Here is a 17,388-nt window from a genome sequence, read left to right as displayed (position 1 = left end):
AAAAAAAAAAAAAATAGTATTCCACCCATTCATTTTGATTTTAACAAAATGGGGGCTTGTTGTCACGTTTCTCATATTTTAATCCAAGATGTCAATTCTTAGCTATAAATCTACTGCGCACTCAGGTATTGAAGTAGGAAGAGGAAAGCACGTCATGGATTCAAACAAGAAGCTGTTCTTAGCTCTAGTTACTGCTTCCACAGCTATGGGAGCAATCATTTTGTTTCTTTTGTGTTTCTGGGTTTATCATAGGAAGTACACAAACAAATCGAAGAAGAAAAGTGATCATAGCTCAGGTACTCTCTTTTGGGATTAATTTCTTTTATGGTTTCTACATCTTCAATTTCATGATCTTTTGCTGAGATTTTTCTGTTTTTGTTTTCTTTATAGATGTTTCAGAAGGGCTTGCATTCTCTCAGCTTCGATTCTTGGGTAAATACAATACTCTCAAGACATGTCGTAGAAAGGGATCTGTAACTACAATGAATTTCAAGATGTTAGAATCAGCTACCAACAATTTCAGTGAAAGTGAAATCTTGGGTGTGGGGGGATTTGGATGTGTGTACAAGGCTAAGTTAGAAATGAACTTATCTGTGGCTGTGAAGAGACTCCATGGGGGAACTTCAGACGCCATAAGAGAATTTGAGGTACCAAATTATCTCGAAAGTTTGTTTATGCTTGCTCTTCTATCCATTTGTACTGCAGATCTAAATTAATTGCTTATTCTTGAATTTGCAGAATGAAGTAGAGTTGCTGAGCAATATTCAGCACCCGAATATAATTTCTTTGTTGGGTTGTAGCATTCATGCAGAAATAAGGCTTCTTGTTTTTGAACTGATGCAGAATGGATCTCTGGAAACTCAATTGCATGGTAAAAACATTTCAATAAAGTTATATCGGGATTATGAAAATCAAATACAGACTCTGAATTTCCCCTTGGCTTTATTAATGTTTATTAATGTTTTAAGGAACTTCGCGTGGATCTGCATTAAACTGGCATCTTCGGATGAAAATTGCTCTTGATGTAGCAAGGTGAGTATTTGCACATAAACAGACACTCCCATGTGGATATTTAATACTGTAATTATCATTGACTATTGATGTTGGATGTTGATTTATTGCAACTGTTTGGCCAGAGGATTAGAATATTTGCATGAGCACTGCCATCCACCAATAATTCACAGAGATCTGAAATCATCTAATATTCTTCTAGATTCCAACTTCAATGCCACGGTAAAAACTCTAGAAAATTCAGTCTTTGATCTATTTCTACCCTTTTCTGACTATTATATTGCTAACTTATGAAAATTCGCTCGTTTTCTACCTTTGTTTAGCTTTCAGATTTTGGTCTTGCTGTACGCGATGGTGCCCAGAAGAGTGGCAACATTAAACTTTCAGGAACTTTGGGTTATATAGCCCCCGAGTACCTTTTAGACGGTACACAATCTCAAATTTCTTTGTTTCTTTTGTTGTATGCAAACGTTGATTTTTTAGACTGCAAATTATGTTTCTCGATGTTGCTACTTCACGTTCGAGGACTAGAGTTTTTAATAGGCCGTTAGTTTTGGCATACGGCGAGTCTTTGCCTTGTTGGTTCCATTTTGGTGATCGCGACTTTCTTTTTTCAAAATTTTCTCCTGTAGGTAAGTTAACAGATAAAAGCGATGTTTACGCATTTGGAGTTGTTTTACTGGAGCTTCTACTGGGAAGAAAACCTGTGGAGAAACCGGCACCAGCTCAATGCCAATCTATCGTCACATGGGTATGCCTGACTGTTAAATACACAGCACGTGGTTTTCTACCAGTGCCATCAACTTTTTATTAGAAGCTTAATATGTAAACGAAATGCAGGCGATGCCCCAACTAACTGATAGATCCAAACTTCCAAACATTGTAGACCCTGTAATCAGAAACACAATGGATTTAAAGCACCTGTATCAGGTTTGTGAATCCAATCTAATCTTTGGGACATGGCATTTCTGGGTAGAAGCAGAAACCGGAATTTCTGTGCTATATTAAGATAAGATATCCTCTTCGCAGGTTGCTGCAGTTGCTGTATTATGCATTCAACCAGAACCGAGCTATCGTCCATTGATAACAGATGTATTGCATTCTCTCACCCCCCTTGTTCCCATGGAGCTTGGTGGCACCCTCAGAATTACAAAACAGGCGCCACCTGCAGTCGCCACAATGCCTTCCAACAACTGATTTTATCGAAGTGCGATTTTATTCAGTTACAGTGCCGGTAGGGATGATTCAATTGTTCCCAATATATTCAATTTTTCGATTATTTTCTATGGGATTTCACTTTTTGCTTTAATATATGTAGAGATGATAAGACGCTTGTGTATATATATAAAATAGTGAAACAAACGTTAAACCATTAGCCAATATATTTCCTTTTTGTTTCATATCATCACACACTAGACAACTTGGAAAGACTTGGCCAGCATTCAAGAAGCCATATTTATTTATTCCCCACTATTCTTCAACTATTTGATGCAGATGCAATCGTTCAAAAATTTCTACGCACAATATTGATGTCCAAAATTTCCTCGTACAGATTAACAAAGAAAAACGCTATGTAACGACATTTGAAGTGATAAATTCATCAAAATTCTTCAGGAGTTTATGTGGAATTTGTATCTTATGATCTTCTCCTCTTCTACTTCACATTGTGGTATGAATCAACAATGGCATCTGCAAGGTATTCACATTTGGCCGAAGATAGTCCAGCTAAGGATATTCTCCCGTCCTTCGTCATGTAAACATGCCACTTGCTGGTCATATTCTCAGTCTGATTCAGGACAGAATACGAAATATCAGCACAAGATACATGGGCTCACCAGTCACAATTTGCAGAGTTTGAATTCGACAGTATAAAACTTTAGCCCGTCACCAAATTTTCATTTTTTCCCATTTGACGTAAAATTGATTATTACTACAGACGTGAAACTAGGAATTTTTTATTTTTTTTATTTTTCCCTAATATGTTAAGGTAAGTATAAAGACTCACATTCAATCACGACATCATATGCCACCTTAAAAATGCTGGGATTTTTAATTTTTACCTGAGTTTTGCTCAGTCCAGTGAAGGAAAACATGCCAATCTGTTTGAGAATAAATGACCAGTCCTTCCCACTCTTATCTTTTGCACAGAGGCTATCATACAATTTCTGTCTGACGCTTCTTATTCTTCCAGCCATCATTTCCATCTCCTCCTTCCATTGATTGAAAAGCTCTGGACTTCCAACAACATTGGCTACGATCCTAGCTCCATGTATGGGAGGATTTGAGTACATAGGCCGTGCAAGTCTTTTGAGTTGGCTCTTTACCCTGCAAAATGAATGATCTGATTTGCATACATAGACTTAATAATATTACGTAATCTCCCTTCACAGATTCTAGGGAACTAATAGTGCATAACCTTATGAAACACTTCACATGTATTCCATCTAAATGACAATGGAATTTGTAGGTACTTAGAATTCCTTGGAAGTATCCATGAAGATATCCTCTCGACAAACTTAGGAGAAGATAAGACAAGCAGAATGCAGGATACTTCAAATTTTACAAGCTGATGTGGCTAAGTATGTATGCCCAAGGGGTGGATTTGGTCAGATATCGGTAAACGGGTTGAAACAGAACTCGCTTATATGTAGTGCAGCGTCAAATTGGGTCAAGATTGAACTCATGGAACGTTGTGAAGCATTTTTTCATCTTTTTTTTCTCAACTATGTATCCTTCCTTACGCCAAAGCCTTTATTCAGCCATATGGCATCTATTGCTTCTTCTGTAAACATATCTTTAATGAGAAATCATAGAGGGGTGGTGTCAGCATATCCAAATGTTAATTGCAGGTGGACAAAAGGGAGAGTCTGCAGTGCTTAACACGGCTAGGGTATTTCCAACTAGAGTACTATGGTCAACATCGTTATTGGATTGGTAAAGACTTGAATAGAATTATGTGCACACAGATCCGAGCTCATGCTGCAAGTCATTAACTGAACTAGATAACAAAAGAGAGAGGAGATTGAAATAATTGACCACTTGTACCTTGCGGCTGCATCTGATGATGCACAGACAACATTGATTGCTCCAATCCTTTCTGCATAAAGACCCAAGTTTTTACTATATGACTGAGCAACGAAAAGCTCCACACCTCGTGCGACAAATAATCTCACAGATGATGCATCTTCATCCAGGCTACCACTTGCAAAGCCCTATACTCAAATAGGGGAAATTCCACTATCAATACCTTCAACTTCCAACTGATTCTGGTGTAAAATACATGAATATGAAAAGATGTTCAAGTAATTTCATAAGTTTTTGTCCTATTAAAAAAAAAAAAAAAGTTTCATAAGTTTTTGAAATTCTTTCTTTAAAATTGGATCCACAATTTCCCACCTAGCAGAATGGCTGAGCACTTAATTGAACTTAAAGGCCAAATGTAAAGCAAACAAAACGTTCCTAATTCACACGAGGAATTACCTGGTAGGCAACATCAAAAAATGGAATATGACTTTTCTCTTGAATGACATCAGCAATTTTTTCCCATTGTTCAGGGGTGGGATCAATGCCAGTTGGATTGTGCGCACAACCGTGAAGTAACACAAAAGATCCATCAGGTGCTGCCTATAAACAGGAAAACAGGAAATTCCAGCTTAATATGATCAAGAGGCAAAGCCTTTTTGGCCTCGATATTTTTCTCCTTCGATTGTCATGGAGAAAAGCTTAGTCAATCATGCTCTCTGCATCAGTCACATGCATCTCACATGTGCAAGAGTGTCGACTTCAGAATTAGATTTGATTTAACCAGAAAGAGGAAAAAAACCAAGAACTTGATTTTAGATAACAAATATTACAATAAATTAATTAGCAAAGACATAATAGTAGTAGTACGCATAGATAGAAGGATGAAATACACCCTGCATATTGTCCTAGTTGGACCCAACCCTATGTCTATATAGTATATAGTTTTTCTTTTCTAACAGAAGTGCAAAATTCAAAATTTTCGCTGTTTAGTAGAGGGACAAAAGGGACTCCAATTGCAGTCTAATAGTAAAATTGCTTATATATCAAGCATACAAAGGAACAGGCAGGAAGGGCAGCCCTTGGATTAATAGGAACACTCCCTCTATAAGTAAAACCAAATCAATGAACACATTAATAGGCTCCGAGTTACTAGAGAAATTCTTTAAACATGATATTAAAATTATACAACCCGTAAATGCATTGTCATCATATTCGTAGCATCAAGATAAATGAAAGGCATTGAAAGACAGGCCAACAAGACAAAAAATAGTTGACTCCATGTATGTCCCACAATTTTGGGTGGTTCAAGCTAACCTTTATGTCTGATATCATCCCATCAAAATCCAAACCAACAGTTTTGGGGTCATAATACCGATATTCCGACCAAGGAACTCGAGCATCATTGAAAATGTTCTTATGGTTTCCTACAAGGACATTACAAGTCAAACTGTAAGTGCCCACATAATATCCAGGGTAGTCCAAGAGTATGACAATAAATACCCCAGGTCGGAGATGATATTAAAACTTTGGCACCAGGAAAATATCGCTCTATGAGTGCTGCAGCAAGCCGCAGAGACCCAGTTCCTGAAAGACCTTGAACGGTGGCAACCTGAATGCAGGTAACAGAATTGGTTACATGAAAAACCTGTCTTTAAATAAAATAAAAAGAGCACATGGGATTTATTTCTGTATTTGTAAAAGAAAAAGTGCTATTCTCATACTCTTTGTTGCTGAATAACTGTATTGTCAGCCCCAAACAATAATTCTGCTGTCACCTTGTTAAAGGCTGCCAAGCCTTCGATTGGAAGATACTACACATTCAGATCCAGAAGATGGTAAGGAATCTGGAGTTATAAAAAACACACCAGGTCAAACCATCCTTTTTAACATATTAAGTACCTCTTTGTTTTCTCCTCTTTCCAACATGAGATTTTCTGCCTACATAAACATTTCAACAAATCATTAGTCTGTCATAAAACAACAAATACAAATTTAGTTAAAATTGGGTATGCTGTATTAATCCCTTTTTTAACATTCCTTTTGGTCCATTACGACATCTACCTGAATACTCAATATAATCGGATCCTACACAACCACGTAAACTATTTGAATGTTAGTCCACTCTTCTCAGTAATAACCAATCTGTTTTACTAGGATCCCTTCAATCTTGTGAATGGGAACTTTTTTAATGTGTCATCAAATGAGAAAACAAAATCCACTTATCTCACCATTACAAACTCAAATTAGAAATATTCTTTTCATAAAGCCATTGATAAAAACAAAATCAAAGCAGTATAATATAATACATATGAACCAAAAGAGTCAAGAAAAGAACTTGCCTTCTTAACAACATTAAGTACATATGGTTGAAGATCTTCGGTACGATAAGCACCCACACCAAGGTTAAGCTTCATTTCATTTGTGTCAGCTTTAAATGCTTCAGAAACTCCGAGGATAGGGTCAGGAGGAGCCATTGTTATGTCATTGAATCGGGAAACTTTGACAGCAACAGTCATGCTTGTCCGAGTGTAAGACTGCAGCAAACATATAACAGAAATGCAATATCTGTTTACAGAAAGAATTGAATTTTATTCTTTAGCATCAATGACATAATCCCTTAATCAAAAGACCCTACAGACATTTAGTTCCTAGTCGGTTCTGTTTACTTAAGGTCCAATCAACAACCTAATAATGCATATTTTTCTGCAGATGAACTGCAATGGAAGAATAAACTTGATCACATCGACAAAACAGGTTTTCTTCAGGAGTCTCTCAGCCTGATTCAGATGACCATGATATTTAAAAACAGTTGCATTAGGATGTCAGTTCACATAGGAGAGGAGACTAAGGATAAATGAGATAATGGCAATCCAGTATGGCACTTATAAATTATTGAAATTGAAAAACAACAGTAATTGTATTTAAGCCCCTAGAGCTAGAGGTGAGGTTGCATTCTACAATGTTATACAGATGCTTGAGTGAATAGTCAGAAAGAAACACAAGCTTTAAAACCTATTTGCCAAGGGGAATCATGGTGCTGCAAGAAAATACACCATAGAAACATATACAAAAAGAAAAAAGAAATGAATGGCTATGATAAAAGATAAAGAGTATACAAAACAAAGATCTCAATGCTGCCTCATAATTATAAGATTGAAGTGAGATGAACGAGTATTTTCCTGTTTCAATACAAATGTAAAAAAGAAATGAAATTTATGGTTCAGTATAGCGAGTGTTACAGAGTAGTCCATTTTTATTGAAATCATCTTTGCAAATAGGCATACGAACAATCATCAGAAGTACGAAAGCCAACACCACATCATGCATTTAAAAACGGAGAAAGATATTACATATTTTAAATAAATCACGAACTGATCCTTATTATGAAAAGCCATAAATAACTATACAAATCCAGATGTAGAATTACTGCTTTTTCTATATTAAGATATACACGGTAAAAAAGATAAACTCACCTTTGTCTTACTAAAATCTGAACCCAAGAAGTTAATTAGACTCGAAGTTCCACTCTTCCAATTTGTCTTATAAATCCAAGAAACAACAAAATTCATAAATTTCCATACTTTATAATTCAAAGAATCTCTTGATACTTCAAACTCACAATTCAAGATTAGAATTCCTTACTGAGCCACCAAGAACTGAAAAGATGATAATAAATAGTAATTGTTTGTCGATAATTATTGAATTTCGATAATAGATGGGTACCTTGAAATTCTCTTGCAGTGAAAGTGAAGCAGATGGAGAAACAGACGCAAGAGATAGCATTGCTAAAGCCATCTAGGAATCTATTATCCACCTGGGAAAATGATCCATCAAATTAATCAGTGCTAAAATCAGCTGTAATCTCATCGGATCATATATAATTATGAATTATGTATCAAATAGACAATTCAAATGTCCTAAATTCCGCTGAATCGAGATCAGAACGTTAAACTGACCCACAGAAAATGGTTTGTTTTACCTAAAAAGAATTGCTGTTATTAAGAAAAGGAGAAACGACCCAACAAAAGAGATGAGGGGCGGTAAGGAATGAGCGATAGAAACGAGGGAGACAGAGCCTCAGGTGTTTATCAATTGGAGTACTGACATTGATTAGTCTGATCCGACTAATAATATTATAATTTGAGGGTGTAATATTCGCTTAATAAAATGCTTCCACATCGGATTTAACTTCTAAACAAAAACAATTTGATTCATTATTTTCCACGACCTTAAGAAATATTACATGATTTTCTTTCGATTAGGCCTCGAAAGGAGAAAGATTACTAGTTAATGGAATGTCAAACTCAATTGTTCTAATATTCTAAGATGTTACTAGTTCCTTATTTACCTCTGTTTAGTTTAGTTAAGAATTGAAGTTTAAATAGATTTTGATGAATGTATACGTTGTAAAAAAATTGATAATTTGTAGATTTCAATGTTACGTGTGATTGAAAAGAAATTTTAAAAAGATGAAGGGCAAACATATGCTTAGCTCTTGTTTAGACTCCATTAAAATTAAATTTTTGAAGAAAATGTATTNAAATTTTAAAAAGATGAAGGGCAAACATATGCTTAGCTCTTGTTTAGACTCCATTAAAATTAAATTTTTGAAGAAAATGTATTTCAGAATAGTGATTTTTTTAGAAAATATGGGATTAAAAAATAAGATTTTTTTTTATATGTAATATTATTTTATGAGAGAATGAATGATTGAAAATGAATTCTGAAAAATTGTATTTTCCAAAGAATAAAGCCAAAATTAGGGATAGCAAACGAGACAGGTCGACCATTCCCACCTCTGTCCCATCAAGTATTTTTGTCACTTTATCCCATCTCCATACTCAATTAAAGCGGGAAGGGATGGGTTCAAGGCTCATCAGGGGTGGGCTGAGGCTGATCCTCGGCCCCTATTTATCGTCTTGTTTTTTTTTTTTTTTTTTTTTTTTTTTTTTTTTTCTTTTTCTTTTTTTTTCCTTTAGTTTGTGCAAATTATGTGCTTTTGCTTTTTTATGCCTTTAGTTAGTGCATATTATTACTTTTTTTCCAATTTGTTAAGAGCAACATATGTTATCTTTAAAAATATAATATATTTTTTTATTTGATAAAAAATTTAACTTTAACTGGGAAGGGGACTATGTTTCCCATCCACTCCCTGTTTACGGGATTAGGCAGGTAATACATGGGATGGGGTCCTGTAAATATCGAGTTGAACTAATTTTTTGCGATCCCTACATATAGGAGCTTAGTATATTGAATTATGAGCGTGTGATTTTTGTTGAAACAAATACTATAAACATTAGCCAAACAATAAAGTTTGAGATCAACACTTTATATTTTTTAAATTAAATATTATCTTGCTCTAATAGTAGTAAAAGAACACTACATTGACAACCAAAGCTAAAATTCTCCCCCAATAAACTGGATTAAAGAATAATTCTGCATTAAAATATTGCAGAAACATATTAACCAGTCGATTCCTCCATCAAGTGTTATAAATCGCATTACAACCTAGTGATTGTCAACGTCGAGTGATAATTTTAAAAGGTATTGTATAGTGGATTGGAGACTGAAATTTGGAAGATGATTACAAGTTTGATTTCGAGACAAAATTATTAAGCCCTTTTGATATTAATTAAAATTTAGATTTTAATTTAAGTAAAAATTAATAATTAATTTTAATCATATATTTTATGAGATTCGAAACTTTTTAGTTACATATTTTGTCAACTTTTATCAATATTTACTAAAAATTTGATTTTAATCTTTATCAAATGGACGAAGGCTTTATTTTTCGGATTTTTTTTTCAGTCCACCATTTGGGCCCATGTTTTGGGGTCACGAACTCAGAAAAGTGATACTCATTGAAAGCCCTATAGTCTTTTAACATTTTAGTTGAACCGGCCTTTTATCGTTTTTTGGCTATCTGTTTAGAAGACTTCATTTTGCGGTTGATATCAAAAAAGTATTCTTTTCAAAGAAATTTGCAATGGAAGTTTCACACTTTTCAAAAAAAAAAAAAAAAAAAGGAAAAGAAAATAAGAGGAAATAAAGAAAGAAAGTAAAGGACGATATTAAACCTTTAAATTATAGAAGACACATTCCAAAATCTTTCAAAAATTATTGTAGAAGGACATCTGTATAGTTTCGTCCAAAAATTCATTAATTGACAAAAAAAATCAAGCGTTTGACTATAATATACCATCTTTAAAAAGGATAATATGGTAAATCTATATTTTTCGACTAAAATAATTAAAATAAAGAAATAAACGAGAAAAAGAAATTTCTTCATCTTCCCCTATCCCAACTCCAACTCACAATTCACCATTGTGAGACATTATTTTGCATCAAGATTTGGAGACATAACAGTTTCATTTTTTCAAAAATTCATTTTTTTCAAAACTCATTTTCAACCACACATTCTTTAATAAAATAATTTTACACGTAAATCGAAAATATGTTCCAACTTTCTAATTACACGTACTTCAAAAACTTACTATTTAAAAATACATTCTCTTCAAAACGGGGCTCAAACAAGGGCTATGCATTTGTTTAACGAGCTTTCTCATTACACTACAATAAAATAATTGTTAAAAAACTGAGGTGCGCAGAAGCATTGGGACGCTTTATTTTTGACAGAACATGATGAAACCCTTTTGGAAGAAAACACCCTCATTATTCAAAATCAATTTACGGAAATAACCCTTCCAAATGCAACCAAAGAGTCTTGTTTAATGTACCGAAGAAGTTTTCACAAAATGCTGTCAAAATACACACATAGAGGGGTGAGTATGATATTTTTTTGGCAAATTTTTTCATGGTGGACCTCATATTATAAGACTATTCTGACAACATTTTATAAGAAGTTATTTTGTACATATGGACTTATCCTGCAACCAAATGAATAGTAGAACCATTCAACGGAAGGGTAAATAAAAAAGGTTAATTCTACGTGTAAATTATGATATCTATAAGGATGTCTATAATGTATAAATGACATAACATTATTAAAAGAATGAAAAAACTGTTTTTAACCCTTCAATCATGAAATTCTATATGTACATTATGAACATCCATATAAATATGTACTCATGTTTATAAAAGTCAACAATGAAATGTGCGTTTTTTCACCCCAACTGGCAAATGCATTTAATGTTGTCCCATGATGATAGAAAATGAAATTGGTCAATTCTAATTTTAATGAGATGGCCGGGATGCTATGTACTGTACAAAGTTCTGCACCAAATGACGCTCTTCTGTTTAAAATTGCAACGAGATATTCATAATCAGTCCAAAAGCCCCAACAACCATTCAATTCATTCAAAAATCTTAACATCAAAAAATAAAGTATCCCAACAAAACCTATTTCACGAACACAACAGAATGTCGTGACAAAATCCAAAACCCAATCAAGTAAAGCTCTTCGAAATTGCAGGTACTTTGTCCTTCTAATTTTAGTTCCTTTTGAAACTTTTATGTGTTATTTGATACATTGTAATCAGGGGCGGATCCAGACAGGGTCGGTCCTGTGATTGTCGGGCCCGAGACAAAGCCTAAAAATTGGGCCCCCTCCCGAAATCAACGTAAATGCAATGGATAAAGGATATATATAGTTGGGTAATTGGACTAAGGCTAAGGGCATTGGATTGGATTTGGGCTTGAAGTTGTGGGCTACATTTCTGCATCACTGGATCTGGTTCAAGTTCAACTATAAAAGAGAGAGTGGAGAAAAAAAAAAAAAATTGGGCCCAAAGTGAGGCCCTCCTAGATGTTGGGCCTGAGGAATAGGCCTCATTTGCCTAACCCCAAGACCGGGCTTGGATCCAGACACTTTGGATTAGGGGGTCACAATTAAACTTTCAAACGGTGGGCAAATCGTAAATGATAATGATAGTCCGTAATCGACATATTGGGAGGGGAGACAAATGCACAAAGTTGAGTTTGGAGCTGTCGATTGCATAATATATTTATAGTGTAAGTTTTAAACTTTAACATTCTTTAAAAAAAAAAAAAAATTGTAGAAACTGGGGGGTCAATTGACCCTATAGGACTCCTCCCCATAGGTCCGCCCCTCACTGTAACTTATTTTTAAAAGAGAGTTTAGGTAGAGCCGTAGAGGTAGAAATTATGTGAAATCATGACTAGAAATTAAGATAGTAGAGGTAGGATCAATTAACTGGTTGAGAATTAGAAATTCTAATTCTATCAACAAGAGTAATGTTATATACAAAATATTCACCTAATCGAGCACTCTAAATAAGCCTAAAATATACGCGAACCTAAAATAAGTCAAAAGCACTCATTTGGGAAACACTTTATAAGAAACCTTAAAAAGATGCAAACCAATGTACTTAAGCAAAAATAAAAGGATTAAACTGGTGAATAAAACATGAACATATAAAATTAGTTATAAATCAATCAATCAATCAATAGCTACCACATGTCACTAATTATAAAGACTTATTTACCCTAAAACCTGAATAAAAATCTATAAATAAGCATGCTTGAGATAAAGAATGCTATGTCGAATTTATAAAAGCTTCCTCCCAAGTAATCATGTCCTTTCTTGCTCCTTATTGAGCAGCAGAATAAAGAGATTAGGTGGGAAAAATATTGTCTAGGCAAGCAAAATTTGTTTATCGTATATTAGAGGTCAACCAACAATATGCAGAAAGAAAGTAGACAGTTTTCGCCTCAATTTGATATTGTTCTTTTTTGATACTACAGTAATTCACTATAATAAAAAAAAGTATGCAAAGAGAATTTCATACTCTATCTTCTCTAACCATCTAGGTGAGAAGATTACTAACATTCCATCTTCTCTAACGTTATAACCATCTAAGTGCTCACCTTTATGTAGTCAATCCGTCATTTGTGTGTGATAGAATTGCTAAGTGGTTGAAATGTTTATCTTTACCTATGACAGAAGGGACCTTTGAAAATGCGTTGAAAAATGTTTAGAAGTGTGTGACCTTGCACAAGAAGGGGCCAAGAGGGAGATAAAATGGACTAATGGTGTTAGGAGTGACTGGCTAGAAGTCCAAAAGATTATCCAAATTGCATAAGCTGATCGAGGTTGCAAGTAGGAGTGGCCAATAGCTATTCACACGCTCTTGGAGGGTTCAATCATAGGACGGGTATAATAATAATTTTTTTTTTTTTTTTTTTTTGGGATTTTGTTCAAGGACGAATCTGGCATCTCAGTTTTAAAACTTTAAAATGGTTTTCTATTTTTGTTTTATTCTTCAATAAAATTCGAAAACCCCATGAAAACTTGACAAAAAATTTTAGGAAACTTTTGACCAAAATATTTGAAAACTAGAATTTAAAACTGCAATTTAGCGCTTGTATAGGAGAGACACAAAATTATTTTATTGAAAAAATATATGGTTGAAAATGAGTTTAAAAGAAAATAATTTTTCAAACAAAACACTAATTATTGGATTTTCTAAGACTTAAAATAATTGTTCATACAATATTTCCACATTTTCAGTTAAAAAAACGTTTTTAAGTATCGTGGTAGTTAAGTTTCTGTTTCGCGCGGGTTAGTCGCTAACAATTAAAAAAAATCAGACGATTGTGTAAGGGACAAACCTCTTGAGACAAAGTCCCAAAAATGGGTGTTCTTTTATTGGCGATGACTTTTTAATTGAAAATTAAAAACAAAGTGTCTCCAAGGGGTGCAAGCACACAAGTTACTGAAAAGAGTGTTTAAGTCTAAACTAAGGAAATTAAAATTACATGTTCTCTGTTCGAGAGTTTTTGATTCGGTCATTTTGCTCTATGTCTTTTCTCCCTTTTATACTTCATGGACGATCTCTTTGTGATCAACCGCCTAAAAACTACTTGATCGTTCTGCAACTGCTCACTTTCCTCATAATAGCCAGCTTGTCATGAAAACTGCCTTATTTAACTGCAGCCATTACTCTTCGACGTTTAACCGTTTTCGATTGAATTCCTTGAATCGTGGAACGTGAAGGGGCTGCATTACTAATTGCTTTGATAACTGCACTTCTTGATAACCACAACGCTTTATGTTTGTTAAGACTTTAGGCGACTTGAAGATTTTGGCGAGAATAGAGTAATAGCTCTGGGCAACTGCATAGCACTCCATTCGCTCAAATTCTGGGCGACTTGCAATCTTGGGCGATGACGTTACAACGTTCTTGGGCCTTCATCTTGAATTGTTTGATTGGGCTTCGTTCTTTGGGCTAACTGATTTGGGGATTCTTCAATTGGGCTTCATTCCTTGGGCCGTTCGATTTGGGCTGAATTTTTATGTGTCAACAGTTTCATTTCTTTATTCAATTTCGAATAATATAGCTTGCAAACATTTTTTAGAAATTGATTTGTGATTGTGATTTAAGTCAACAATTTTGAAGAAAGAGACGTCTGTGGCATATCAATTAACGTAGAAGAAAAAGAAAACAGATGCAGTTGCACATGCAAATGACCGAAGAGCCCAGCTACATAGATAGGGCCACAGGCGCCCGCTGAATGGGATCCTGTCCGTTTAGAAATAATTCATTAATCAATAGAAGAATTCAAAGAAAAATGCGTCTGCTATCACATCAAAATTCATTGATACCTGTGAAAACCGCGTAAATACCTGTCTCCCAAAAATTAAACTTGGCTCGTGATCGGTAGAAATTAAAATGAGATTTTTAGAGAGTTTTAATAAAAGTTAATCAAATATATGATTAAAAAATTATAGACCCTATAAAATATGTGATTGTAATTAATTGTTAAATTTAACTTAAATAAAGATATAAATTTTAATTTCCACCAAACATAAACTAGTCTCCTTTCCCATCATCTTAACATTCAAAATAGACAAAAAGATTCTTGCTGACAATCGCAGTGAGAGAGTTCGATTCCCGAAATATGGAATTGGACTCTTTATAGATATCAGTGTATAAGCAAACTCTTGTTCCCTAACCTGTTGGAGCACATCCCGCAATTTACCTCACTCACGATACTCCAGAAGCAGGGCAGTAAAGGCTCTCAAGGTTGGGGTTCAACCTTTTTTTTTTTTTTTAAATAGACAAAAAGACAAATATCCATTTATAGATAGATAGATGGAGAGACAAAATTGTCAACCTAGCCTCCTTTTACGAAGAATTTATAAAAGATTTACTTTACAAATAAATAAAAATAAAAAATAAATACTATTTGTGATCTATTGAAATGTGTGAGTTTTATCGTTTATAAATGATTTAAGAATTTTGTCAAATGATTAGCTAGTATTTTTCATTAGTATTTTCGGCTCACTTTCGTCGCTTTAGTCATTCTTGAATAATATCATATAACACCAACTTATGTTTAAAAAAAAAAATTATATATATATCACTAATTTTATTTCGTAAATTACATAAATAGTGTTACTTGTATATAATAGAGTTACATAATTTACATATAGATGATATGTTAAAAATGAAGTAAGTAAGAATTTTTTTTTTTTTTATTTACAGAAGTTATGATTCAATCATGTCTCACCACATGTATGTATATAAATAATCGAAAATGATCTCCTAAGTATATCATTTAAATGGTGAATAAATTAATAGTAAGTCCCATAAATTTAATATTTATCAATTTAATGGTGTGCTATGGTTTAACATAAGTTAAGTACCGATACTTGAAAAATCATTTTTCTATAAATCATTATGTATATGTAGTACAATCAAAATTACATTGTTATCTGAATGAATGCAAGCGCTCTATCGTAACATTGTACATTGTTTTAAGGGCTAAAAGGTGTATGTAGTGCTATGGGGTCCGACTTCATCGCCTAGATAAATACTTCAGTAGGACGATCGCACCGTCAACATGGTGCGACCATCCTATAAGGAAGGGTCATCTCAGCGGATGGCCCACCGCACACCTCGAGGTGTATGGGTCACCCGTCGACATGAAACCTCGACATTGAACGATGCGACTGTTTTACTGAAGTATTTTTCTGTCACCCATGTTAGATGTTGGCCCCACCTCACGCGCTTACCTAAGGTATTCAACAATTTTTTGTCTTCCACCAGATTTCTCGTAATCATATGACCGTTTATCATAATTAGCTGTAAACAAACACCATACGGCCCTTTTTCTATTATGTTCTGTCATTTTCTATGTTAATCATGACTAATATCATTCAGCTGTACAAAAAGTCCTTAGCAATGTATTTCAATAAATACAGTTTAAATTTTTTTTTCCTGTTTTTTGACGTCAATACAATTGACCTTACCTAGCCTCCGTTTCGCTAATTTATAAATTATTAAACTTCATTTTCAATCACATATTTCAATGAATTCATAATTATTATCCAATTATTTACTATTCATTTAAAAATAAGAGTTGAGTGTCTTAACTACCCATTGCAGACAAAGACTTTGAGTACAAGCCATGATATAGACAAGTATCATGTGATCACATTGACTGAATAATTAAATTTTGAATAATTTTCTCTTTTTTTTTTTTTTGGTATATCTAGGTATCCCAACTTACACCAGATTAAATCCTAGACCTCCAAGACCCATGCCCCTAGAACCTTAGAGGGGGTAAATCGCGAAATATGCTTCAACTGGATCACAAGTTCCCCTCATTGACTGTACACTTCTGCGCACAAGAGACCCTCCTCCACAGTGATTGCTCCATACCAAAATTTTTGGCCGCAGGTTCCCACCAGAAATCGAACTCTCCACCCTGCCGCTGGAAGCAAGCCAATGTTGATTGATCCACCAGTTGAGCGGTGCCCCGAGGGGCAATTTTGAATAATTCTTGGTGTATATTATGGGGGGCGCCATGTGTGCATTATGGACACCATGTCCATAATGTACCCATAGTAAATCCCTTAAAATTTCCACACTCCATTGCCTAAATTGGTAGCCTTTAAGATGTTGTCGTTACTCAGTATTCAATGTGATAGAGTTTTGCTTGGATTGAATTAGATCGTGATATGGATGAAGAGATATTTTTTTCTCCCTTATTTTTTAAGTGATCGAATCTATCTTCTTTTTTGTACAATGAAAATGAGAAAGGTTAATGGTCCACAAAACCAAGAGAACGTAAATAATTATTCATGACAGCATGCTTTTTGTTAAAGGTTGAACCCCAACCTTAAGGGCCCCGACCGATCCTTCCCTGGGTCATCGTGGAGGAGGTAAATCGCAGGATGTGCCTCCTAGGAGTCAGGGTGGAGAGCACATGGATAGGTCAATGCTGTTAACCTATATGGTAACTCCCGCTTGCAACAAAGCCAATTCCACCTTGCGGGGAATCGAACTCTGCACACTGCCGCGCTGAACCCTATCCGCCCTCCCCTTTGCCACTGGGAGATATGCCCTGGGGGCAGCATGCTTTTTG

At 34.5% G+C, this 17,388-nt stretch overlaps 2 protein-coding genes across 4 annotated transcripts; one reads left to right on the top strand and one right to left on the bottom strand.

Annotated features, from left to right (window-relative positions):
- Window positions 1–42: 42 nt before the first annotated feature.
- On the top strand, window positions 43–2,411 carry LOC111368609 (probable receptor-like protein kinase At1g80640). 2 transcript variants are annotated; one of them, XM_022989958.1, is made up of 9 exons: window positions 43–296; window positions 391–647; window positions 739–871; window positions 969–1,032; window positions 1,137–1,233; window positions 1,335–1,437; window positions 1,644–1,762; window positions 1,898–1,941; window positions 2,041–2,087. In XM_022989958.1, exons 1-8 carry the CDS (start codon window positions 89–91, stop codon window positions 1,904–1,906), a joined length of 990 nt encoding a protein of 329 aa, XP_022845726.1. In that variant the 5' UTR covers window positions 43–88; the 3' UTR covers window positions 1,907–1,941; window positions 2,041–2,087. The 2 variants fall into 2 exon arrangements, with proteins under 2 accessions (XP_022845726.1, XP_022845725.1); XM_022989957.1 differs by having other exon boundaries at window positions 44–296; window positions 1,852–1,941; window positions 2,041–2,411.
- Window positions 2,412–2,428: 17 nt separating this feature from the next.
- Window positions 2,429–8,169, bottom strand: LOC111368608 (aspartate aminotransferase, chloroplastic). Of its 2 annotated transcripts, XM_022989955.1 has the most exons (12): window positions 8,015–8,169; window positions 7,759–7,849; window positions 7,509–7,574; window positions 6,375–6,569; window positions 5,935–5,973; window positions 5,757–5,846; window positions 5,536–5,644; window positions 5,350–5,459; window positions 4,492–4,635; window positions 4,057–4,223; window positions 3,072–3,336; window positions 2,429–2,797 (listed from the first exon to the last, which is right to left on the bottom strand). In XM_022989955.1, exons 2-12 carry the CDS (start codon window positions 7,828–7,830, stop codon window positions 2,666–2,668), a joined length of 1,389 nt encoding a protein of 462 aa, XP_022845723.1. In that variant the 5' UTR covers window positions 7,831–7,849; window positions 8,015–8,169; the 3' UTR covers window positions 2,429–2,665. The 2 variants fall into 2 exon arrangements, with proteins under 2 accessions (XP_022845723.1, XP_022845724.1); XM_022989956.1 differs by lacking the exon at window positions 7,509–7,574.
- Between the last annotated feature and the right edge of the window lie 9,219 nt (window positions 8,170–17,388).

This window comes from Olea europaea, chromosome 19, assembly GCF_002742605.1.
Source record: "Olea europaea var. sylvestris chromosome 19, O_europaea_v1, whole genome shotgun sequence".
Taxonomy (NCBI): domain Eukaryota; kingdom Viridiplantae; phylum Streptophyta; class Magnoliopsida; order Lamiales; family Oleaceae; genus Olea; species Olea europaea.
Note: the sequence above shows the minus strand (reverse complement) of the source record. Positions and strands in the feature narration are given on the sequence as shown.

What these genes read in the sequence shown, in the direction of transcription:
- LOC111368609 (XM_022989957.1), top strand. Translation starts at nt 89, where the DNA reads ATGTCAATTCTTAGCTATAAATCTACTGCGCACTCAGGTATTGAAGTA. An exon ending in GAAAAGTGATCATAGCTCAG is followed by an intron (nt 297 to 390) that starts GTACTCTCTTTT and finishes TTTTCTTTATAG; the next exon opens with ATGTTTCAGAAGGGCTTGCA. An exon ending in ATTTAAAGCACCTGTATCAG is followed by an intron (nt 1,942 to 2,040) that starts GTTTGTGAATCC and finishes TCCTCTTCGCAG; the next exon opens with GTTGCTGCAGTTGCTGTATT.
- LOC111368608 (XM_022989955.1), bottom strand. Translation starts at nt 7,830, where the DNA reads ATGGCTTTAGCAATGCTATCTCTTGCGTCTGTTTCTCCATCTGCTTCA. An exon ending in CAGTTATTCAGCAACAAAGA is followed by an intron (nt 5,645 to 5,756) that starts GTATGAGAATAG and finishes ACCTGCATTCAG; the next exon opens with GTTGCCACCGTTCAAGGTCT. An exon ending in TTTTTGATGTTGCCTACCAG is followed by an intron (nt 4,224 to 4,491) that starts GTAATTCCTCGT and finishes ATTTGAGTATAG; the next exon opens with GGCTTTGCAAGTGGTAGCCT.